At 64.8% G+C, this 19297-nt stretch overlaps 2 protein-coding genes across 7 annotated transcripts; both read right to left on the bottom strand.

Moving 5' to 3' along the window:
- Positions 1-1401: 1401 nt before the first annotated feature.
- On the bottom strand, positions 1402-4601 carry NAPRT (nicotinate phosphoribosyltransferase). The gene is made up of 13 exons (XM_037166609.2): positions 4351-4601; positions 4047-4174; positions 3887-3969; positions 3608-3738; positions 3387-3502; positions 2929-3125; positions 2714-2854; positions 2412-2496; positions 2229-2309; positions 2033-2135; positions 1804-1958; positions 1600-1707; positions 1402-1515 (listed from the first exon to the last, which is right to left on the bottom strand). The coding sequence occupies exons 1-13, from the start codon at positions 4571-4573 to the stop codon at positions 1456-1458; spliced, it is 1611 nt and encodes a 536-aa protein (XP_037022504.2). The 5' UTR covers positions 4574-4601; the 3' UTR covers positions 1402-1455.
- Positions 4602-5813: 1212 nt separating this feature from the next.
- On the bottom strand, positions 5814-19132 carry EEF1D (eukaryotic translation elongation factor 1 delta). Of its 6 annotated transcripts, none has more exons than XM_037166605.2 (8): positions 19029-19132; positions 10050-10170; positions 9706-9777; positions 6866-6965; positions 6688-6788; positions 6381-6599; positions 6015-6209; positions 5814-5907 (listed from the first exon to the last, which is right to left on the bottom strand). In XM_037166605.2, exons 2-8 carry the CDS (start codon positions 10164-10166, stop codon positions 5869-5871), a joined length of 843 nt encoding a protein of 280 aa, XP_037022500.2. In that variant the 5' UTR covers positions 10167-10170; positions 19029-19132; the 3' UTR covers positions 5814-5868. The 6 variants fall into 6 exon arrangements, with proteins under 6 accessions (XP_037022500.2, XP_037022498.2, XP_037022497.2 ...); XM_037166603.2 differs by having other exon boundaries at positions 10050-10173; positions 19029-19128; XM_037166602.2 differs by lacking the exon at positions 19029-19132 and adding an exon at positions 18484-18659 and having other exon boundaries at positions 10050-10173.
- Positions 19133-19297: the final 165 nt, after the last annotated feature.

Below are 19297 nucleotides of genomic sequence, written 5' to 3'. Positions count from 1 at the left end.
GGTGTGGGCCTGCGTGTTTGTCTGTGTATGTGGGGACTGGGGAGCCACCCAGAGGTGTCCCCAGGCAGGGTGCCACTGGAGACTGGGAAGGACCCTCCTTCCTGGGATGCTGGTGGTGAGTGGCCAGCCTGAGCCTGTGTGTCTGGGGTCTGGCTCTGCCCTCACTGCCCCCGAGCTCTGAGAAGGGGCAGGCAAGACCCCGGGGGATGGCCGACCGGCGAGAGGAAGGGAAGAAGGGCCCTTGGCCCTGACCTCCACCTCTTTGGGCAAGGGCTCCAGGGAAGGCATGGACGGTCTTGAGGAGGCCCGGTGGGGTCCAGAAATCTGGGCCCAGCCCTGAGCTGAGTCAGGTCCAGGTGGAGCCACCACATTCCTGCCCAGCCAGACGTCCTGGGGACAGGGATGCCTGGGTGAGCCTGGGGCGGAGCCAGTGAGGCGAGAGAAGCCACACGTGCTGACTCCCAGGCACTCTTGCCCGTGACCTCCACCCTGAGGGCGCCCCTACCCCCAGGGCCAGACCACAGGGTTCCTGGACTCAAGCACTGGGCAGTGAGCACACAGCTGAGCACCAGGGACCTGCAGGTCCCTTGGGGCCTGATTCAGCTGGTGTGTGTGTGTGTGTTTGTGTCTCCAGGCCTCCACGCTCCCCAGGACTGGCCTGACCAAGCCCTGTCCTCAATCTCCGCTGTCACCCTAACCCAGTGACATAACAGGCATTGCCCACACTGACCCCAGGGAGCCAGAAGAGCTGGTCCAGCTGAATACCGGAGCGAGCGGAAGTGCCCTGGGCAGCGCCCCAGCCAGCCTGCATTCCTGCCGCCCTCCTCTGCCTGGACAGGCCCTACCCCCACCGTGTGCACTCCCCGGAGACCCGAGCCTCTGCCCTCAGCAGCCCCTCCTGGACCCGCAACCTCTTCACCAGCTCTCCCTTCTCAGGGCTGCTGGGCCAGGAGCTGGGTCCCCGAGGCCAGGGCCTGGCTGACCCCGAGACGGACGCCAGGAGAGAGCTGTGTGGGCGGAGCCCAGGGGAACAGGATCCCCCGGGGCAGAGCTGTGCAGGTGGTGGCGGGAGCAACAGCAGGGGACACCTGGGCTTCTCTGCCTTGGGAACCTTGAAGTACCCCACTGACCCAGGTGTTGTATTTGGACACAGGAGACCCTCTGTCTGGCACCTCCCCCGACCCCACGGCTCCCACTGTGGGGTGGGCACCAAAGCCGTCCCTTTTCCTGAGGCCCCCCCTCCCCTCGGACCCACCCGCCCGAGGCCCAGCTCCCCAGGGTCACTGGCAGCCCCTGCTACTCGTAGGGTCGGCACAGGGCAACCTCCCCGCCCTGGCCAAGCCTGGGCCCCTCCTGAGGGTCAGTGAGTGGCAGCCCGGAGGAAGAAAAGACTCAGACAAATTGTGGGGGACAGCGAGCAATCATGTTAACTCCACAGGCCAGTGGGGGGCTCTCTCAGGGGGTCCCAGCACTCAGTCTGCCCAGCAGGGCCTGCAGCTTCTCAGACAGCGCCACCTGCAGGGACAGGAGGAGAGGACACTGGGTGGCTGCAGGGGCAGAGGGCACACAGGTGGTGTCAGGGGCGGGTCCTCCACCTACCTGGTACGGTGCCGGCTGTTCCAGCCGCCTGTGATCAGGGCTGAGACGGCTCAGGCACAGCTGGGCAAGGGCTCTGGACTCGGCCAGAGATGGGAGGGGCTGGCACAGCTGGGGCAAGAGGGAAGGAGAGAGCTGGCTCAGGGCCCGGCGTCAGGGCTCGGTCTGGGCAGCAGGTGCGGGTGAAGGGGCGGGTGAAGGGGTCACCTGTCCCTGCTGGACCCAGAGCTGCAGGAGGGGCTCCACCTGGGCCGGCCTCACAGTGCGGGACTCCCGGGCCCCTCGTGGCCAGACCCTCAGCTCCTGGCCAGCCTGGGGTGGGGGCTCCTCGGCCAGCTGCAGCACATCCAACAGCGGAGTCCCTGTGCACAGGGGGGGACCGAGAATGATTCGGGGGCCTGGGGCCTTGCGGGGCGCGACGGGACGGGCGCCTCACCATCGGGGCCTAGGAGCCGGAAGGCCGCCTTGCTCCCCGGCAGCGTCTGCTTCTCGGGGTCCTCAGTCAGCTTCATCCGTGGCTGGCCTCCCACGGACACCAGCTGTGGGGACAGGGTGTTGGGAGAGCTAGGCCCTTCTCCCCCCAGACCCTGACCCCCATGACCCGCCCCCTGGGCCCCAGGCCCTGTGTATACCTTGTAGACGCAGCCCAGAGAAGGCTGGCGGGGGCAGGTGACCACGCTGGTGCCAATGCCGATGACGTTCACCTCGCTGCCCTGGAGGACAGTGGAGGGAGGAGGGGCCCTGACCTCAGCCAGCATTCGCAGGCCCAGGGACTCCCTCTGCTGCCCCTCAACCCCTGCCCTGCCCTGCCCCACCTCCTGGGCCAGCCGAGCCAGCTCCTCCTCGTCAATGTTGTTGCTGACAGCGATGGGGACCGACTGCAGCCAGGGCACCTGGAACCTGGGTGGGCCAGGGGGGCAGTTCCCAGATGTCCGGACCACACGTCCCGTGGGAGAGCCTGCCCTCACCCACACGAGCCCTACAGCTCCCGTGGTGGGAAGGGCAGAGTCCCTGACCTGTCCCTCCCTCTGCCCCTGCCAGCACGGGCGCCCCTGTGTGGGACTCTCAACAGGCACAACCAACCCCCACCCGCACCCCTGCCTCGGCCCCAACTCACCGGGCTGCCGTGGTCCGGAACAGCCTTCGGACCTCCTGGGCCTGCTGACACAGGTCGCCGCTGTCCAGCCTCACGCCCACAGCCTGGTACCCCAGCTCGCCCAGGGCCAGGGCTACGGCCAGGAAGTTGGGAAGACCGCTTCTGCAGGCGGGCGCAAGCAGGTCGGAAGGCTGCAGCTGCTCCACCGAGCCCCCCGGGGGGTGCCTGGGCCTCACCTCCTCACACTGTAGGTGTCCAGCAGGCCCTGGAAGGCCCGGGGAAAGGCCAGGGCATAGGCCACAAAGGCTGCCCGCTCCCCCGGGTGTGGCTCCTGCACCCCCAGCCCCAGGTGGGCACACACTCGCTCCAGCCACGCCTCCACAAGGGTGGCCAGGTCCACTCCGGGGCCCTGGCCAGCAGCTGGAGCCAACATCTAGGGAGAGGGGTCAGTGAAGGGCTGGGGACCCCGAGTGCAGAGTGCAGTCTGGTTCACACCTGGCCGAAAGTCTGATTAGGGGTAATGCCACCTGCCTGCCACCTGCCAGTTGTAGCACTGTGGCTACACGCCCGGGTGGCTTGGCGGCCCAGACAAGCCGTCTGCCCTGGAGCTGAGCAGGAATCAGACCACCCCTCCTCTAGGCAAGGGTTTAGGGTGTGCCCTCTGGAGTTCAGCAGGGGAGATGAGGGTACTGACCGGGTCAGGGGGCACCTCGGTGCCTGAGAAGGAAGTGACGAAGGAATGTGCCAGGGTTCCTGCCACCGGCACACCCCTCAGCTGTCCTGCCAGCACGTTGCTGCTGCCATCGAAGCCTAGGTCAGAGAATAGGGCAGGGCTGGGGGACCTCAGGCCATGGGGAGGCGGGAATCTCAGGCCCGGCCTCCTGCTTTGCCGCCCCCCCATTCCCTGGCCCTTACCCCCCAGGTAGCTGTAGGTGGAGGCCGTGAGGCCCCCGTCAGGGCCCTGAGCGCGCCGCAGCCCCATCTCCAGCAGGCGTTTCTCTGGCCCAGCAATTAGGCGAAGCCGCGCCGCGTTGGTAGCGATTAGGCTGTGGGGAGCAAGTGAGCAGGAGACCCTGCTCCTCAGCGATGGAGGAGGTGGGACCCAGCGCACCGGGCCACAGCCACGCCCCCAAGGGCTAGCCCTCCAAAGTCCGAGCTTCAGCTCTGTCGCGCCCAGCTGGCGGTGGACCCCACCTGGCATAGCTGACTAGGCAGAGGAGGGGAGTCTCGAGCAGCTGCACCACCAGGAGCGGTCCCGACACCTGCAGCAGCGGCACCTGTGGGTAGGGTGTCAGCTGGCAGCCGTACAACCTCTTTCGGGACCACCCCTCTGCCCCGTTCAGCCCGCACTCACGCCGGGGAAGGCGAGGGAGCCCTCGGGCAGGGCCCGCACCGTCACCCCGGAGCAGTCAATGGCCCGGAGGTGCTCGAAGAACGCGGGGTCAGTGTCTGCAGGCAACACCGAGGCCAAGAACTGCACATCTGGGGGGGGACAAAGGCACTCGTGGGCTGGAGCAAGCGTGCAGGCGGGGAACGTGGAGGGGTTCGTTTAGGTATGGGAAAGGCTCGCCAGTGTGTCTTGTTGGGGAAGGAGGTGCTCGTCCAGCAGGAGGGGCCTGTCTGAAGGCTGGGGTGCCTGGCAACGAAGTAGGGGGTACCTGCGTCACGCAGGCGGAAGGTGCGTAAGAAACGCACGCAGTCGCGCAGCCCCGCGGCCAGGGCGAAGGCGCCGCCGAACGGACAGTGGCGGAAAAAGAGCTCAAATTCGGCGAGGTCGTGCGCCCGGCCCGCACGCCAGTAGCCCAGCGCCATGGTGGCCTGGTAGAGGTCCGTGAGCAGTGGTCGCGCCGCAGCACGCCCCTCGGGGTCCTGCTCCGCCATCTTGCCCCAGCGCCCGGCCTCTGGCCTCCCCGCCCCAGCTGGCCCACGTGACACCCCCCTGCCCAATAGCCCGTATCCGGAGCCTGCAAATCATGATGCGCCACAATCCCAGAGCTCGGAGGGCGGGGACACTTGGGACGCAACCACCTTTCCCGCAACAAGAATGGGCGGGATAGCATTGCCGACTTCTGCATAGGAGACGTGTCCTGGCGGCCAGACCAGTACAGGGCAATGTGTCTGTCATCCGCGTCATCCCAGCTCCCCTCAGCCCCTCCAGGCGTGGCCCCCTCCCGCGCCCCCACAACTCTGCATCGGGTGCAGCGGATAATCCACCTCTACCTAGACTTCGCCCCACCCCACTAGAAGCCAACCCTAGGGGGCAGGGGCAGGAGTCAGAAGCAAGTCCAAACTGAGTTCCTGCATCGGGGTGCCGCCCACACTGTCCTCCAGAACCGGCCAGCCTGGGGCCCACCCCCAGCGGGCACCAGAGCTCGAGGTCCTGCCCCCACCACTAAGGGGGGCATTCATCCCTGTGTGGTTCAGAGCCCTGGAGACCAGCTCTGGACAGTAGTGACTGCAGCCCACACTTTGCAAGAGGGGAGCATGGCCATCTATCTCTCCAGCCATGCTGGCCAGTCCAGGGGAGGGACCTGGAGTGTCTTAAGCACTGACACACAGGGCAGGCAGAGGTGGCAGTGTGTGAGGGCAGTGGTGTGGGGCCTGCCCAGAGCTCAGGTCTCCAGCAGGTGGCGCAGCCAGGCAGTGCGCTGGGGAGACAGGACTGAGTGAGGGCCAAGGCTGGGAGACAGGGCCCCACACAGGTTAAGGGCTGGTGGGGCAGGTGACTGGTCACAGCGGCAGGGCCAGGCTGGCACTCTTGCTCCCAAAGAGGAAGCTCAGCAAGGAATGGAGCAAGAGGAGGCCATGTGGCTGGTGGAGGGCTGGGACACTGCCCGCCTCCTCCCCGGCTTCAGAAGCTGGAGCTGGACATGGCACTCGATGGGTGACTGAAGACAGCTGGGCACCCAGAGATGAAGCAGAGAAGGGGCAGGCGGAGGTCACAGCCACGAGAAGGCTGTGCAGAGGCCAAGAAAGGGGAGGATGGCAGTGGCCACCGGAACCACCAATGCAGGACGGATGGGGGCCCAGGTGGGATGCTCCTGAGGCCGAGGGCCTAGCGAAGAGCTGCCCACTGAGTGCCACCCACCCACAGGGCCCACTGCAGGACAGGAGCCAGACAGCACAGTCTCAGTCTTTAATAGCGGCAGGGGCTCGCGCAGACCCGGCAGTAGAGCTCAGATCTTGTTGAAGGCAGCAATGTCGACGCTCTGCACCTACAGAGAGGAGAGGGCGGGGTCACGTGGGGCCCAGGGTCCAGGGAGGCCCCCTGCTGCTCTGCCCGCACCTCTGCCCCCCCCCCCGCGTGGGCCTGCCCACTCACGTGCTCCTCGAACTTGGTGATCTCCTCCTCCAGCAGGTCAGTGCCCACCTTGTCATCCTCCACCACGCACTGGATCTGCAGCTTTCGGATGCCATAGCCCACTGGCACCAGCTTGGAGCCCCCCCAGGTCAGCCCGTTCAGCTGGATGGAGCGCACGCAGGCCTCCAGCTGGGCCATGTCTGTCTCGTCATCCCACTAGGGGACAAGGGGGAGGACAGGCTGGGTCAGGAACCTGCAACACCAGGGGAGGCCCCTGGGCAGCAGAGCACAGTTCTTAGTGAAGCCCCAGGAGCAGTCCCGTCTGCTCCTGCCCTGCACCCACCCTGCTCTTCTGGTGCAAACCCAGCGCAGGGGCGGGCCACTCACAGGCTTCACGTCCAGGAGGATGGAGGACTTGGCCACCAGCGCAGGCTTCTTGGCCTTCTTCTCCGCATACTGCCGTAGCCGCTCCTCCCGCAGCCTGACGGCCTCCTTGTCCTCCTCCTCGTCACTGCCAAACAGGTCGATGTCGTCGTCTTCGTCCTCCTCTGCAGGGGGTGCCGCCTTCTTGGAGGGGGGCTCCACTTGGCGCATGGGGGACACGTGCTGCCAAAGTGGAGGGGGTGGTGACACCTGCACGCCCCGGCTGGCGGGCCTGGGGGACCCGGGGACCCAGGCCTGGGAGAGTGCTCACCTGGGTCTGGGGGGCTGTGGCCCGGTGGGCGGGCGCACTCTTCTCCAGCACACTCAGTCGGGCCTCCAGCTTGGAGATGGCCTGCTGCAGGTCCCGCACCACTGCAGGGGCAGAGGGGGTGTGGTCAGACCGCAGGACCTCAGGCTGCCACCCCGCCCTGCCAGGCCCAGGGCCTCACCGCCTCTCAAGCTCTGGTTCTCCACCTCCAGGCTGGCGATGCGGACGAGCAGTTCGCTGTGGTCTCCGCCGGCCCCACTGGAGGCCCCAGGGCCTGAGCTCTGCAAGGCAGGGGGAGGGTGAGGGCCTGGCACCCACCCTGCTCCAAGGTCCCCCACTCACAGCTGCTGAGAAGCACAGCCCTGAGCTGGGAGGGAGGCCTGTGAGAGAGACACCAGGCAGCAGCTGGCACGAGCCCAGCTGGGTGCACCACCACGCTCCTCTTGGGAGAGGAGGAGGCAGCCCCGTGAGCAGGAGACCTGGCGACATCCTCAGCCAAGCACAAAGCACAGGACTGGCAGTTCAGAGCCCTGGCGACCACTGCTTGGCGGGGTGGAAAGAATAGGACTTACAGTCCCAGAAGCCACCTGGCCTGAAGCCTCGGGGGGGCTGGGCGGCAACAGGAGGGGAGAGCGGTTGAGGAGCCCAGGCAGGGGGAGCAGCAGCCGGTGCAGGGGGCAGCCGCCTGCATCAGCCAGCACAGTGCCCCGCGTTCCCAGCCACGCACGCACTGTCTGGCTCACTAAGTCTGGGTGGCCTGGGAGCCAGAGCCTGGCCGGCCGGCGGACCCACATGACACTGCCCTGGGAGCTCACCTACAGGGCGCCACCAGGGCACCACTGTAGCTCAGGCCGGCGTCACACCCCAGGGGAATGGGTCCTAGGTCCTGGGACACTGTGCACCTGGCCCCTTTCCCAGGGCCACTGCCACTCGCAGTGTCCAGTCGTGATGAAAGCCTTGTGCCTGAGGCCTACCCACACAGCCACAGGACAAGACACTGGGAAGTGCAAGGCTAATGCTGTCCCGGGGCCGACCAGCTTGCTCCCAGCAGGGCCAGCCCAGGTAGGCCAGGGCAGGCTCTGCTCACGCCACTCCCCCTCTCAGCTCAACTCAGTGCCCTACTCTGGGCAGTAAACGGCACACCCTCCACCCTGCAGCCCAGGCTGAGTCTCCTGCTGGCCCCACCCACACCCCAGTCCTAGCTGCCATCATCAGCACACGGCCCTTCTCTTGCTGGTCTCCCAGGGCTGGTCCCACTGAGGGCCCAACAGCTCCTGCCACAGGGGCTCAGAGGCTGGAAGTGGGCAGCAGGCTCACCCTTCAAGCCCCACTGTGCCTGCTGCCTGTGTGCACATGTGGTGGGAAGACCAGGGTGGGCTGGCCTCATGTGTCACCAAGCCCCTCCACGAAGTCTATGCTCTGGCTGCACCCACCCCGCCCCACCAACTCCTCTCCCAGCAGGGATGAGGAAGCAGTCACTGCCCAGGCAGCCGCCTCTGGGCCTTGGGCAGGGCCAGGCCCAAGAACTTTGAATCTAGAGCCCTTCACCCCCACCCCTGACCCTACGCCCGGCACCAGGCCCAGGTGCCAGGGACCTCTGGGTGCTGAAGCCCCAGAGTCTGCTAAGCTCCGCCCCACCCAGGTCCGAGCCTGGGGCTGGGCCAGCAGTCCTGCTGCCGGCAGAAGCCTTGCCACCAGAGCCTCAGACGCTGGGACTCATTCGGAGGCAGGGTCTTTACAGAGGTGACCCAGTCACACTGGGGTCGCCAGGAGGCCTGACCCGATGACTGGTGTTCTTATAAGACACATGGAAGGGACTGGATGCAAAAACAAGGGAAGAAAATGACCTTCTGCATGCCAAGGAGCAAGACCTTGGAAGGAGCCAACCCTGCCCCTACACCTCGACCTTGGACTTCAGCTTTGGGCTTTGAGGAAAGGAGTGGTCCACGCCGTGTGGTCCTTGGGGCTGTGTTGCCCAACCCTGGCAGTGCGCACAGCTCCCCTTAGAGGCCAGGACCCAGGGCTGTGCAGCATGGCCAGGCCCAGAGGGTTGGGGGAGGATGAGCTTCCTTGGTGCCAAGACCTGGTGCTACCTGGGGCCTGTCTACCCAGCCCAAGCCTCACTGAGCACAAGGCAAGGCAGGAAGGAACATGCAGGGGCCAAGCACCACGCAGGGCCTGCTGGGTGGATGGCAGCAGCCCCGCCTCCCCAGGGGACACCTGCCCAGGGCTGCCCAGCCTGTGGCCAGGAACCAGCACACCTGAGCCACCTGTGCAGGCAGGTGACCTCCTGTGGCAAAAGAGATGGTACAGATGTGAAGGGCCACGTGAAAGGGTGGCAGGGAGCAAGATGTGACAGGCAAGGACGGCATCCCGACACCACTGGCTGAGAGCCACAGGCCACGGGATGTGAGCAGCTTCCAGAAGCCGGAAAAGGCAAGGAAGTGGGTTCTCTCCAGCAGAAGGTGCCCAGCTATGTGCAGACATTTGGCTCCCAGGACCTGAACGCCCCCTGCATCCCAGAGGGATGAAGAGACCCCAGCTCCCCTGACCAGGAAGGCAGAGCAGGTCTGCTGCTTCCTAGGGACACACCTGCTGGCCAGGCTACGGTGGAGGTGGACATGGCCCTGTCCTCTCCTGATCTATCGGGGACCAGGAAACCAAGCTGGGCTGTGGGGGTCCTGCCTGGGCCTCAAATGCAAAAAGCTGCCCACTCTGTGATTTGAACTCCATGCCCTGTGAACCCATCTCTCTGGGGAGGCCAAAGCCCAGGCAGGAAGAGAGGCTTCCCTGAGCAGGGAGCAAGCAGGAAGGACGTGGCCGGGGAGGGAGGGAAACCGGTGAGCACCAGCAAGCAGCAAGGGTACACAGTAAGAAGGTCCCCTGTGGTCTGGGCACAGGATGCTGTGCAGGCGGGCACACGGCCTCTCCCTGACTGCTCCGAGGGCAAAACAATCAGCAGTCCTGGTGGGAAGGCGAGCGTGCTGGTGGGTGTGAGGGCGGCAGTGCCGCAGTACTCACTCCAGCCAGGGACTTCTGGATGTTCTCTCTGGCTCTCGCAATGTCCCGGAGGATCACGCTTGCGCCGTTCTCCTGCAGACAGTGCAGAAAGAACCAGTCTTCCATTTCCATTTAAAAAAAAAATCTTAAAAAAAAAAAAAAAAAAGACCCCCAGGGCCCTCGGTAGAGAATGGGGAAGCGATGTGCAGGATGGAAGCTCAGCAGACAGCAGAAAGCCCGCGGTGCCGCAGCCCTGCAGCTGTGACCGGGTCAGCCTTCCACCGAAGATCCCACCACCGGCAGCTGGTGCAGGGCCTCTGGCCTCTGGGTGCAGGCGCGGCCAGCAGCCCCCACACAGCCCTTACCTGGCAGGAGGCGCCGGCCACAGGCCCGTTCATCTGCTCGTAGAATTTCCGTTCTGCGTCATCGTATCTGAACTTGTCGAACCAGATCTTCTCATGCACTAGGAAGTTTGTGGCCATTTTCCTGCTGAGAGGAACAGAAGCTAAGGCGGCCTGGCCTGCACAGGCGCCCCTTCTGACGGCCCAGATGCCAAGGGTGCAGGGGCCCCTGGGAGATGAGGCCTCCAGGCTCCGCGGCAGAGCAGTCCTGGCTGTGCGGCTGCCGCTGCCACTCCCTTTGTGCACGGGCCCAGGCCTGTCCCTAAGAGCAGTGGCTCTCCAAATGTGGCCAGGCACCTCTGGGGGCTTGGAGGGCCCCCCTTTCCAAGCACACACCTGTGCAAGGCTGGAATTATGTCAGACAACACCCACCCACACCTGCATGCAAAGCAGGGGGGACTCCAGTGCCTCCTAATAAGCCAGACACTAAAGATGTCAAAATGCCAAACGAGGACACCTGCTCACTGGGTTTTTTCTCACAGGAAAACAATTTCTCATGACATCTTACTACGTATAATGAGCTCCGTATTAATTTTCAATAAACACCTCTAGCGTTTCTGCCAATGTGGCACAAATCCACAGATGTAACGAAAGCTCCCTGGGGCCTGAGAACTGCTGCTCCAGGCCCAGGAGCCCCGGCCGAGGCTGTGCCTGCCCGCTGCTGCTGGGGCACAGACGCCCGTCCGCCCCCGGACCTGGCCCACGGAGCCCCTCCTGCCCCTCAACAGACAGAAATGGCCCCAGTCCCACCAATGCTGTGCCGAGAAAGCCAGGCCATCACTGGGCCCTGCCAAGTGCCCTCCTGGTGAGAAGAGGTGGGGCTCGGCGGTGAGAAGCCAGCTCCCTGCACTAGTTTCACTCCTGTGCCCCCGCCACGACCTGACGGGGGCACTCCCCACCACAGTGGGGCCTATGCCGTCAGACCATCAGACTACCCTCACAGAAGGGCACGGCCGGGGGGCTCCTGCTAGGAGTTTGGGGACCAGGCTAGTGCCGCTTCCCTGGAGACCCAGGGAACCTCTTTAGGTCTTGCTGGCCTGGCTGGGGCACAGCCTCCTACTCCCCACGCCTCCCAGCTCCCTGTGCATCTTTCCTGCAGTCCAACAGTCTCTGCCCACCTGCCTGGGGGCCTTTTGTGGCCAGGCCTCCAGGGACTGCTGCTGGTGCTGCATGACACTGTCCTTGGGTGAGGCCCCTGGGTCCCCAGGGAGGAAACAGGTCTGCCTCTCCCAGTGCGTGTCCTCCAGACCTAGGCTGATGGACTGGTCATGCACTGGTACGCCTGGGACAACTCCCTTATCTCAGAGCTGGCCACAGATGGCAAGGGAGGCAGGGGTGGACGGAGAGGAGGGGCCAGCTCCCAGGTCTTGCTCCTCTGGGGTTCCAGGGCCAGGAGCCTTCGGTGCTTCCCTGGGAGCCGCCCGGCCAAGGGAAAATCCTGCACGGAGCAGATTCAGTCCTTGGCCACCCCTTTCCACCCTCAGTGGCCCAGAGCTTTGTGACCTGAGGGGTGTCCCTGGAGCCTGCACTGACCAACCCACTCCTGCATACAACTTAGCCGGGTCCAGGTGTCTCGGGGATAGCCCTGCTGGGGCGGGGGCAGGAAGGAGGGCACACATGGCCCCAGCCTGGGTGAGCCCAGACCGGGCACCCGCCCAGCATGTTTCTCCTACTTGGGTCTCAGACTGGACACGGATGGGCCAGACCGGGCGCCGGGTCGGTGAGCCAGGGATGTGGCTTCGAGGCGCCAGGCCATGCGCAGGGCCTCAGCGGCATGGTGGCGGCCCTCTGCACTGTCGTAGGCGGGCTTGCTGAGCCAGGGGGCCTCTGCGTCCCTGTGCAGGAAGTACCAGTAGGGCAGGGCGGACGGCAGCACCTCCCCTTCAGCCCGTCTCAGCCCGACGCGCCTGCTCCCCACGCTGTTGCGGCACCGCCGGTCTCTCCGGCCCTGCCGAGCAGTCTCAGCCCGGAGGGCTCGCTCCTGCACCCGCACCTTCCCCGGGGGGTGGCCGTCAAACAGGGCCTCGTAGAAGCCCCTCTCGGCTGCGTCGTACAGGGGCTTCTCCAGCCACACCTCCCGCACCAGTGCCCGCAGACTGCCCAGTGGGGGCTGGCCGTTAGCTGGGGGCCTGGGCTGGCGGCTGAGAGCCAGGTCCAGGGTGGGAGCCCGCCGGCCCGTGTCAGCAGCCCCCCGCCTGCGGCTGCCCTCTGCGGCCCACAGCAGAGCCTGAGACCACTCCACAAACGCCCGTTCAGCCTGGTCAAAGGCAGACTTGTTGATCCAGATGCCCCAGGTCACATGGTGGCAGGCCACCTGGCTCCCGTGGCTGCAAGGACTCCCGGGACCTGGAGCCGGTGGCCGGGCTGCCTGGGCGGCTACATCTGCCAGCCTCTGGCGGTAGGAGCTCTCCGCCTGATCGAAAAGGGGCTTGTCCAGCCAGACGTGGTCAGCCGAGAGGCCCACGAGGGCCAGGTCTGCCCCCCGGAGCCAGCTCTTCGGGGATCGTTTCCTCTTCTTCTGCAGGGGCTGCCTCACGTTACAGCTCTTCCCAGGACCGCCCCTGCAGCTGTCGGGAGCCCCAGCCTCGTCCACCTCTTCCACGTCCTCCTGACCCGGCCCGTTCACAGCTGGCGCCTGGGCCAGGAGCTGCTGGGCGGCGGCTCGCGTGGCCTCCTGCTCGTGGAAGCGCTGCTCAGCCTCCCCACACTTCCGCTTGTCCTCCCAGACGGTCTCCAGGGCACAGGAGGCCTTCCCGCTCCTCATCTTCCACGCAGCATTAAAAGCAAGCACAAGAAGGCAGTTGAGCACCGCCAGCCCCAGTGGCCAGCGCCCACCCCTCCCTCGGCAGCCTGGCTGGCAGGACTGGAGGAGCTGAGGATGATTCCCAGGGGTGGGGGGTGGGGGGTTGGGGGAGCGCCATCAGGCAACATGCAAAAACCCCAGTCCCAGTCCAATTGGCGCGGAGCTCAGTAAAGCAGTAAAGGAGAAGTGCACGTATGTGGGTGTGTAAGCACCTGTGTTCTTTGAACTGCAAAACTCTTTTTTCAAAACTTTTCTAATCCACATGCACCCAAGCTCAACAAAGGGTGTAGAGAACACTGTCTCCATACCCCGGAAAGCTACTCCCCCGAACCCCAAACAGGGGGGCCAGAGGAGACAGAGTGCACTTGGCCAACTTCACTCTCACGAACAACAAATGACCTTCACAGCAAGTGCGTCCCTCGAAATACTTGAGACTCACTCACACTGAAAAGTCATTCCTTGTTCACCTGAAGTTTAACTGGACGTCCTGTGCTCTTGCTCAATCTGGCCACCTCGAGGCATGTTTGAGAGTGAGCACTTGGCAGCCTCTGAGGCCGGCTCATCGTGGTGGACACGCCGCCCGAGTCACCCACACCCACCCCGGCCACACCACCCCCAGAGCAGCACACACTCCACGGGGAGCCGCCTCTCAGGGGGCAGCTGGGAGCAGAGAGTGGAGGGCCCCACCCCCACAGAACCACACCAGGGCAGATGGTGGTGAGGTGAGCAAGGGAGGAGCCCAGGGGCGCAGGCTGCAGGTGCCTCTGAACTGAAGGGGACACCGCGACTCTGAGCACCAGGCCATCAGGACCCCTCCCCTCATTCCAGCACCATTTGGTGCAACAGACACCATCACTAGGACGGGGGAGGGGGGCCCGGGACTCCGAGCCATGCAGGCCTCACTGGAGACCACCTCAGTCGTCCGCTGCCCCCAGGGGCGCTGCCTCACAGCAGTGGCTTGCCCCTGCCCCGCACCCAGCGGGGTGCCTTGGAAAGGCTGCCAGCACTCTCCCCACCAAGTGCAGAGTCCGGGCCACTGCAGCCGCAGGCCCAGAAAGCCCTGTGGCACGCCCAGGGTCCCTGAGCACACACTCAGGGAGTCTGCTCCAGCAGGGTGGCTGCCACCCAGAGTTCTCCCAGCCAGGCCCAAACCTGCCTGGCACCCTGACCAGCTCCCAGGGGCTGAGAGGCATCCCTGAGATGCCCCTGCTGTCCCCTGCTTCCGTGGGCTGCTGGAGCCTAAGCAAGGGCCGACCCCCTGGCCCCAAGCATCAGGTCCTCAGACCTGGGGGACAAAGGCAGGGTGGCCTTTTAGCCCGGACGGCAAACCCTCCTCTCACTCACCTGGGCGCAGGGCTCTGCACCGGACCTCTGGCCCTTCCCTAGCACCTCAAACAAAACTGGGACCTGAGCCCCGCTGCTCCAAGGGACGTGGGAGCTGGTCCTACACCTGCCTGGTACTTCAGGGAGAGGCCCCCCTGTACTCTGCAGGGGCACGCTGGGGGCCTTATGTGGGACATGCCACAGGCCTCTTACGAGGTCCCAGCAGGTTCTGGGGAGGTGCCAGACCGACACCTAACACGTTGCTGTCAGTCTGGGGCCAGCACTTACCAAGGCCAGGCTGACGGCAGGGGTATGCGCCCAGGCGGCAGGGCATTGTGACATCACTCACTGTCCCTGAGGGGGCAAGGGACTAACCAGGCAGGGCTTATGTGCCCTCTGACCTCTGCAGTGCCTAGCCCCTTCGGCCCTGCCCACAAGGCTGGCCCCCAGTGCCCACACTCTGCTAGACCCCATTGGTCTAAACACTTCTCCAGCTTCTGACACCAGCCCAGGCTGTGACCAGAGGGGCCCTAGCTCCGGAGGGGAGAGCTGCTTCTCACAAACTAGCGTGCAAAGCACAGGGCCTAGGGCCTGGGGCCAGGGGCCAGGGGCCGGCTGGGGCCAAAGGTCTGTCCAGTGAAGCACCTGAACCCAGGGCATCAGACACCGGACCCTGCCCATCTGGCTCCTTGTGTCCAGAGGAAACCAGCTCAGCAGCCTGCCCCACCCCCTGGGGCTGTCCTGGCTACAAGGGGTCCCCAGCTCAGGTGACAGGCGCAGGGACACATGGGACAGCAGGTACTTACTTTTGCTCTGACCTCCTAGGAGAGCAGGAAGAGAAAGCAGCAAGGTTAGATGCCGTCAGGCGGGGCGGCCCGGGAAGGCCGGAGGGCCCTTTCGGAAGCTGTGTGGTAGGGCGGCGTGCACAAGACAGATCCGCCACCAAAGGCCAGGAGGAGACGTGTCTACCCACCCTGCACCCCCGTCACCCGCGAAATGGGCAGTTCCTGAAAGGCACCCTCTGAGCAGCCCGCCCGCCCGCTCCCCTCTGGGGCCTGAGCACCCCCTTGGTGCCCTTGGAACTGCCTATGGAGGGAATCCCCACTCAGCTCTGCCCCTGCAGTGCCATCAAGTCCAGGCTGGTGAATGAGGTGCAAGGTGACAAAGCCACTGCAGGGGTCTCAGCAGCCACCAAAGGCCCCATCTCAGGGACAGAGCCTGCCTTCCCCCTGCCATGTGCAAAAGGATGGAGCTTTCAATCACTCCCAGACTGGTGGCGGGGCCCTAGGTGCCTTGACCCAGCAGCTGTGAGACCATCCAGCTCCCCAAGGCCCTCTGGGCAGACAAGACCTGCCCACCCTGCCCCACCACAACCTCGTGCTCACCAGCGACTCAGTGCCCTAAGAACCTGTCTCCCTCCTTTAGTACGAGGTCTGCCACGCAGGTCCCTGTGCAGCACTAGTCAGAGACGAATGTGGACACGCAAGGACCCCCTTGGGGCAGGTGACAGAAGCTGGTTCCCAGCGGAGGCAGCTGGCCCGGGAGAATGCACGGGAGGTTGGGGGCAGGCCCCTGGCAGGTCAACACCCACTGCACACACTGGCTTCGTGGAGGTGTGGAGGTGTGGAGGTGTGGAGGTGTGGAGGCGAGGCTCCCAGAGACCAGAGACCAGCTGAGTGGAGAAGGGCCTCTGCTGCCAGCAGGGCGCTGTCTGGAGGCGGGCCACAGCAGAGTGCCACCTGGCCATGGAGCCAGTGCTGGGGACAGGGCCAGCAGCACCCACTCCCCCCGCCCTGCTGCTAGATCTCCTGGGACAGCCCAACAGCACCCCTGAGGCTTAGGCACAGGCATCTCGGAGACCTCACCCTCCCTGCCTCCCGATGGCCTGCTGAACTGGAAACCCACCCGTCCCAGCAGGAAAGCAAGTCGGAGTTTGGATGCCTCCCCGTGAGGACGCGAACATGCAAGCCCACAGCTCTCCAGCGAGGGCCCCGCACTCCCAGGGACAATCAGACCCTCCCACCCAGGACTTTCTACTGGCGGCAGCAGCCCCAGCTTGGAGCTTGGGGAGGAGAGCTCACCAGAGCGGGGACCAAAATATCCTCAGGGGTCCCCACTGGTGGCTCAAGCGCCTGCAGGGCGATGACCAGACTGCCCCCCATGACAGCCCAGCCCAGAACCACCAGGCACACCCAGCCCCTCCCACAAGGGGGGACACTGCCCTGCCAAGCCACCAGGGTTCTCAGTGTCCCATGGTTTGGGAGACCCCTGTGAGATCATGTCCTGCCTGGCCCAGGTGAAGACCACTGGCATGGCAGAGGGGTCCTGGGTAGAGAGGACCCCTCGCTGGCAACACTTTCAGCACAGCACCCGGCCGGTCCACACCCCTGGCTGCACTGAGGCCCCAAAACCTGCAGTGTCCTGGGCCCCGAGGGCAGCGGGCCCAGAAGAAAGGTGAGGATGTGGCCTGTCAGAGCTGTGCTCACCGAGGTGCCAGGGGACCCGAAACACTAGGCAAGTGGGCAAGGTTTCTGGGAAGGGCAGCCCCTCCACCAGCCGTGCTGTCCGTACCACCCTCCCACCTTCTGGGTGCTGCCTCAAACAGCCCCCTGCCCACAGCACTCCTTCAAATCACACACGGGAGCGCCCAGACTGCGCACTCAGGGGTCAAAACGACGCCTGCCTCCCCTGGGCAGTGGGAGTGGGGGAGCAGGAGCTGGGGGCTCCAGGCCCTCTGGCTGGTGTGGCCACGCCCAGGGCTGCACAGGACTGTTTTGTGTGCAGCACCCACCAGGGCAGCAGAGAGCACAGGAGCGTCGACTGGAACAGCCGCACTGACACTGCAGCCCAGTGCAGGCGGGCGGGAGGCCCAGTGCCTTCCTCTGGGGGGTCCCACAGCCCCAAGTTCCTGCTCAGATGCTTTCAGACCTCTGTCTCCTGGACAACTCAGTCCCACTAAGAAACGCCAACTTGTCCTGCTGGCAGGAGGGGCCCCGGGCCCATAGGGCACACACGAGGGCTGCTCAGGTCACCCAGACCCAGGTCCAGCTGGGGTCTCCTGCTTCCAACAGCACAGCTGGCGGTGGTGCTCGAGTCTCACCGGGCCAGCCGGGCTCCTGCCCCCTCCCACACACATCGCTTCCCTGGGTCCAGGGCTCACACAGCCAGGGGGCGGGGGTGGGAAAGCAAGTCTCTGAGTCCATGCCAGGCTGGGGAATCCCTGTCTTCCATGCCTGGACATAGCATCACGTCAACCTGCTGCCCACTTCTACACCGACAGGTCGTCTCAGAACATCCACCCAGCATTTCCTGCCTGCGGCCCCAGAGAAGCTGACACTAACTAGCACGTGGTTGAGTGGGATGTGTTTTTTGTCAATCTTATAAAAAATACCACCCTCAAGAAGCCATTCACATAGACCCTGGCCAGGCAGCTCAGTTGGTTAGAGCGTTGACTCAATACTCCAAGGTTGCAGGTTCAGTCCCCTCCCCAGGCAGGGTACGTACAAGAGTCAACCAATAAATGCATAAATTAAGCGGAACTACAAATCGAAGTTCCTCTCTTTCTAAAAGCAATAAATTTTAAAAAAGAAACCATTCCCAGAACACCAGTCAAGCACGTCTGCCCACCTTCACTGCATGCTGCAGCCTCACACAGCTCCCCAAGAGAAAAGCGCAGGGGCCAAGCCCCATCCTGGCTTCTCCAGAGGGCAGTCATCCTGGCCATCTAGAGTAAAGAGACCGAAGGCGCAGTACTCGCTCTGCCCAGGCTTCCGCAAACTGCACAGCGGCCCCACTCCAAGGGCAGGAAGCAGTGGCCCAGCCTGGAGGCCACCCCACAACTGGCACGGGTCCCAGAACCCTGCTCCGCAAAGGTGACTTGGGGAACCTGCTCCTGAGAGTTCATTCCAGGCGCTCCATGAGAAGGCGCTTTTCCGGGGGACACACTGTCCACAGGGCTGGGCACAGGAGGGCTTGGGAATGACAGACCTGCATGGGAGTCGGCCCACTTACTGGCTCACAGAGCCCAGGCTGTCACAGCTGCTCTTGCAGAGCCTCTAAGCTAAGACGCCCTCCGGGCTCCAGGCGAGGTCCACCCCCAGAGGAGCGACAGGCCAGGTCAAGTTACGAGACTCCCCGGCAGCAGGGACCACCCGAACGGCTCAAAGGGGGCCCTTCAGTCTGAGCCGCGGACATGGGAGCCTACCTGGAGTCTCTGCCCCAATCCACCCCCACGGTTCCAGCCTGAGCCTTCCCTTCTTCCGCTGCAAGTACCCATTTCGTACGGAAGGCATCACCCTCTCTTTCAGAAACTGGCTTCAACACTGCCTCCTGTCCGGATGCTTCCTCCAAGCCCAGACCCCAGTCCCTCGGCAGTCGCGTCCCGGTTCCTTTCCCTATTCAGAAGTCACCAAACTTCCGCCAAGGCTGGGCCCGCGCCCCGAAGCTCAGCGCCGGCGCGCGGCAGGTGCTTACTACACGCGCACTGCACAAAGCAAGGCCTACAGGACTAGGCCACAGCTGGGCGATATTCCGGCCACCCTCAGAGACCGGGCTCAGGCGGCCGGGGCATTCCTGTGGCCGTCCACTGCCCTGGCCGCCGCAGGGCTCAGACCGCCACGTGGCCCGCGGGCCCCGCCCCTCTGCGCTCCGTCGCGGAGCCGCACTTGGCCCACGGCCCCTAAGCCGGCACACCGGCCGCACTTGCGCCCCGGTCCCCGACTGCGCGGAGCCGCTAACTCGGCCCCGGCTGCCCGCCCCTGGGCCCGTGGAGCCTGCGTGGCGCGTGCGGCTTCTTCCGCGCGGACCGCGGTACTCACACGCCTATCAAAGATGCGACGTCTGAGCTGCAGGACGCGGCAGCACAGGACTGCTGAGGAAAGGGTGGGCCGCCCAAGTCGCGCACGGGAAATGAAGCAGCGGGCTCTACCACACGACGCGGGGGAAACGACTCGTGCGCCCGGCCCGGCCCGCCTCCGGAGCCCTAGGCGCGACACTCTCCGCTGCTGCAAAGACAATAGGCACACGAAGAGCCCTACGGGGCTGGATCTTTTGCGGAGGAGCCGGAGCAAACAGCTGGAAACAGGAC

The sequence above is a fragment of the Artibeus jamaicensis genome, unplaced genomic scaffold, assembly GCF_021234435.1.
Source record: "Artibeus jamaicensis isolate MK-2021 breed Jamaican fruit bat unplaced genomic scaffold, CSHL_Jam_final scaffold_916, whole genome shotgun sequence".
NCBI lineage: Eukaryota > Metazoa > Chordata > Mammalia > Chiroptera > Phyllostomidae > Artibeus > Artibeus jamaicensis.
The sequence above is the reverse complement of the archived record's forward strand: the minus strand, read 5'-3'. Positions and strand labels throughout refer to the sequence as shown.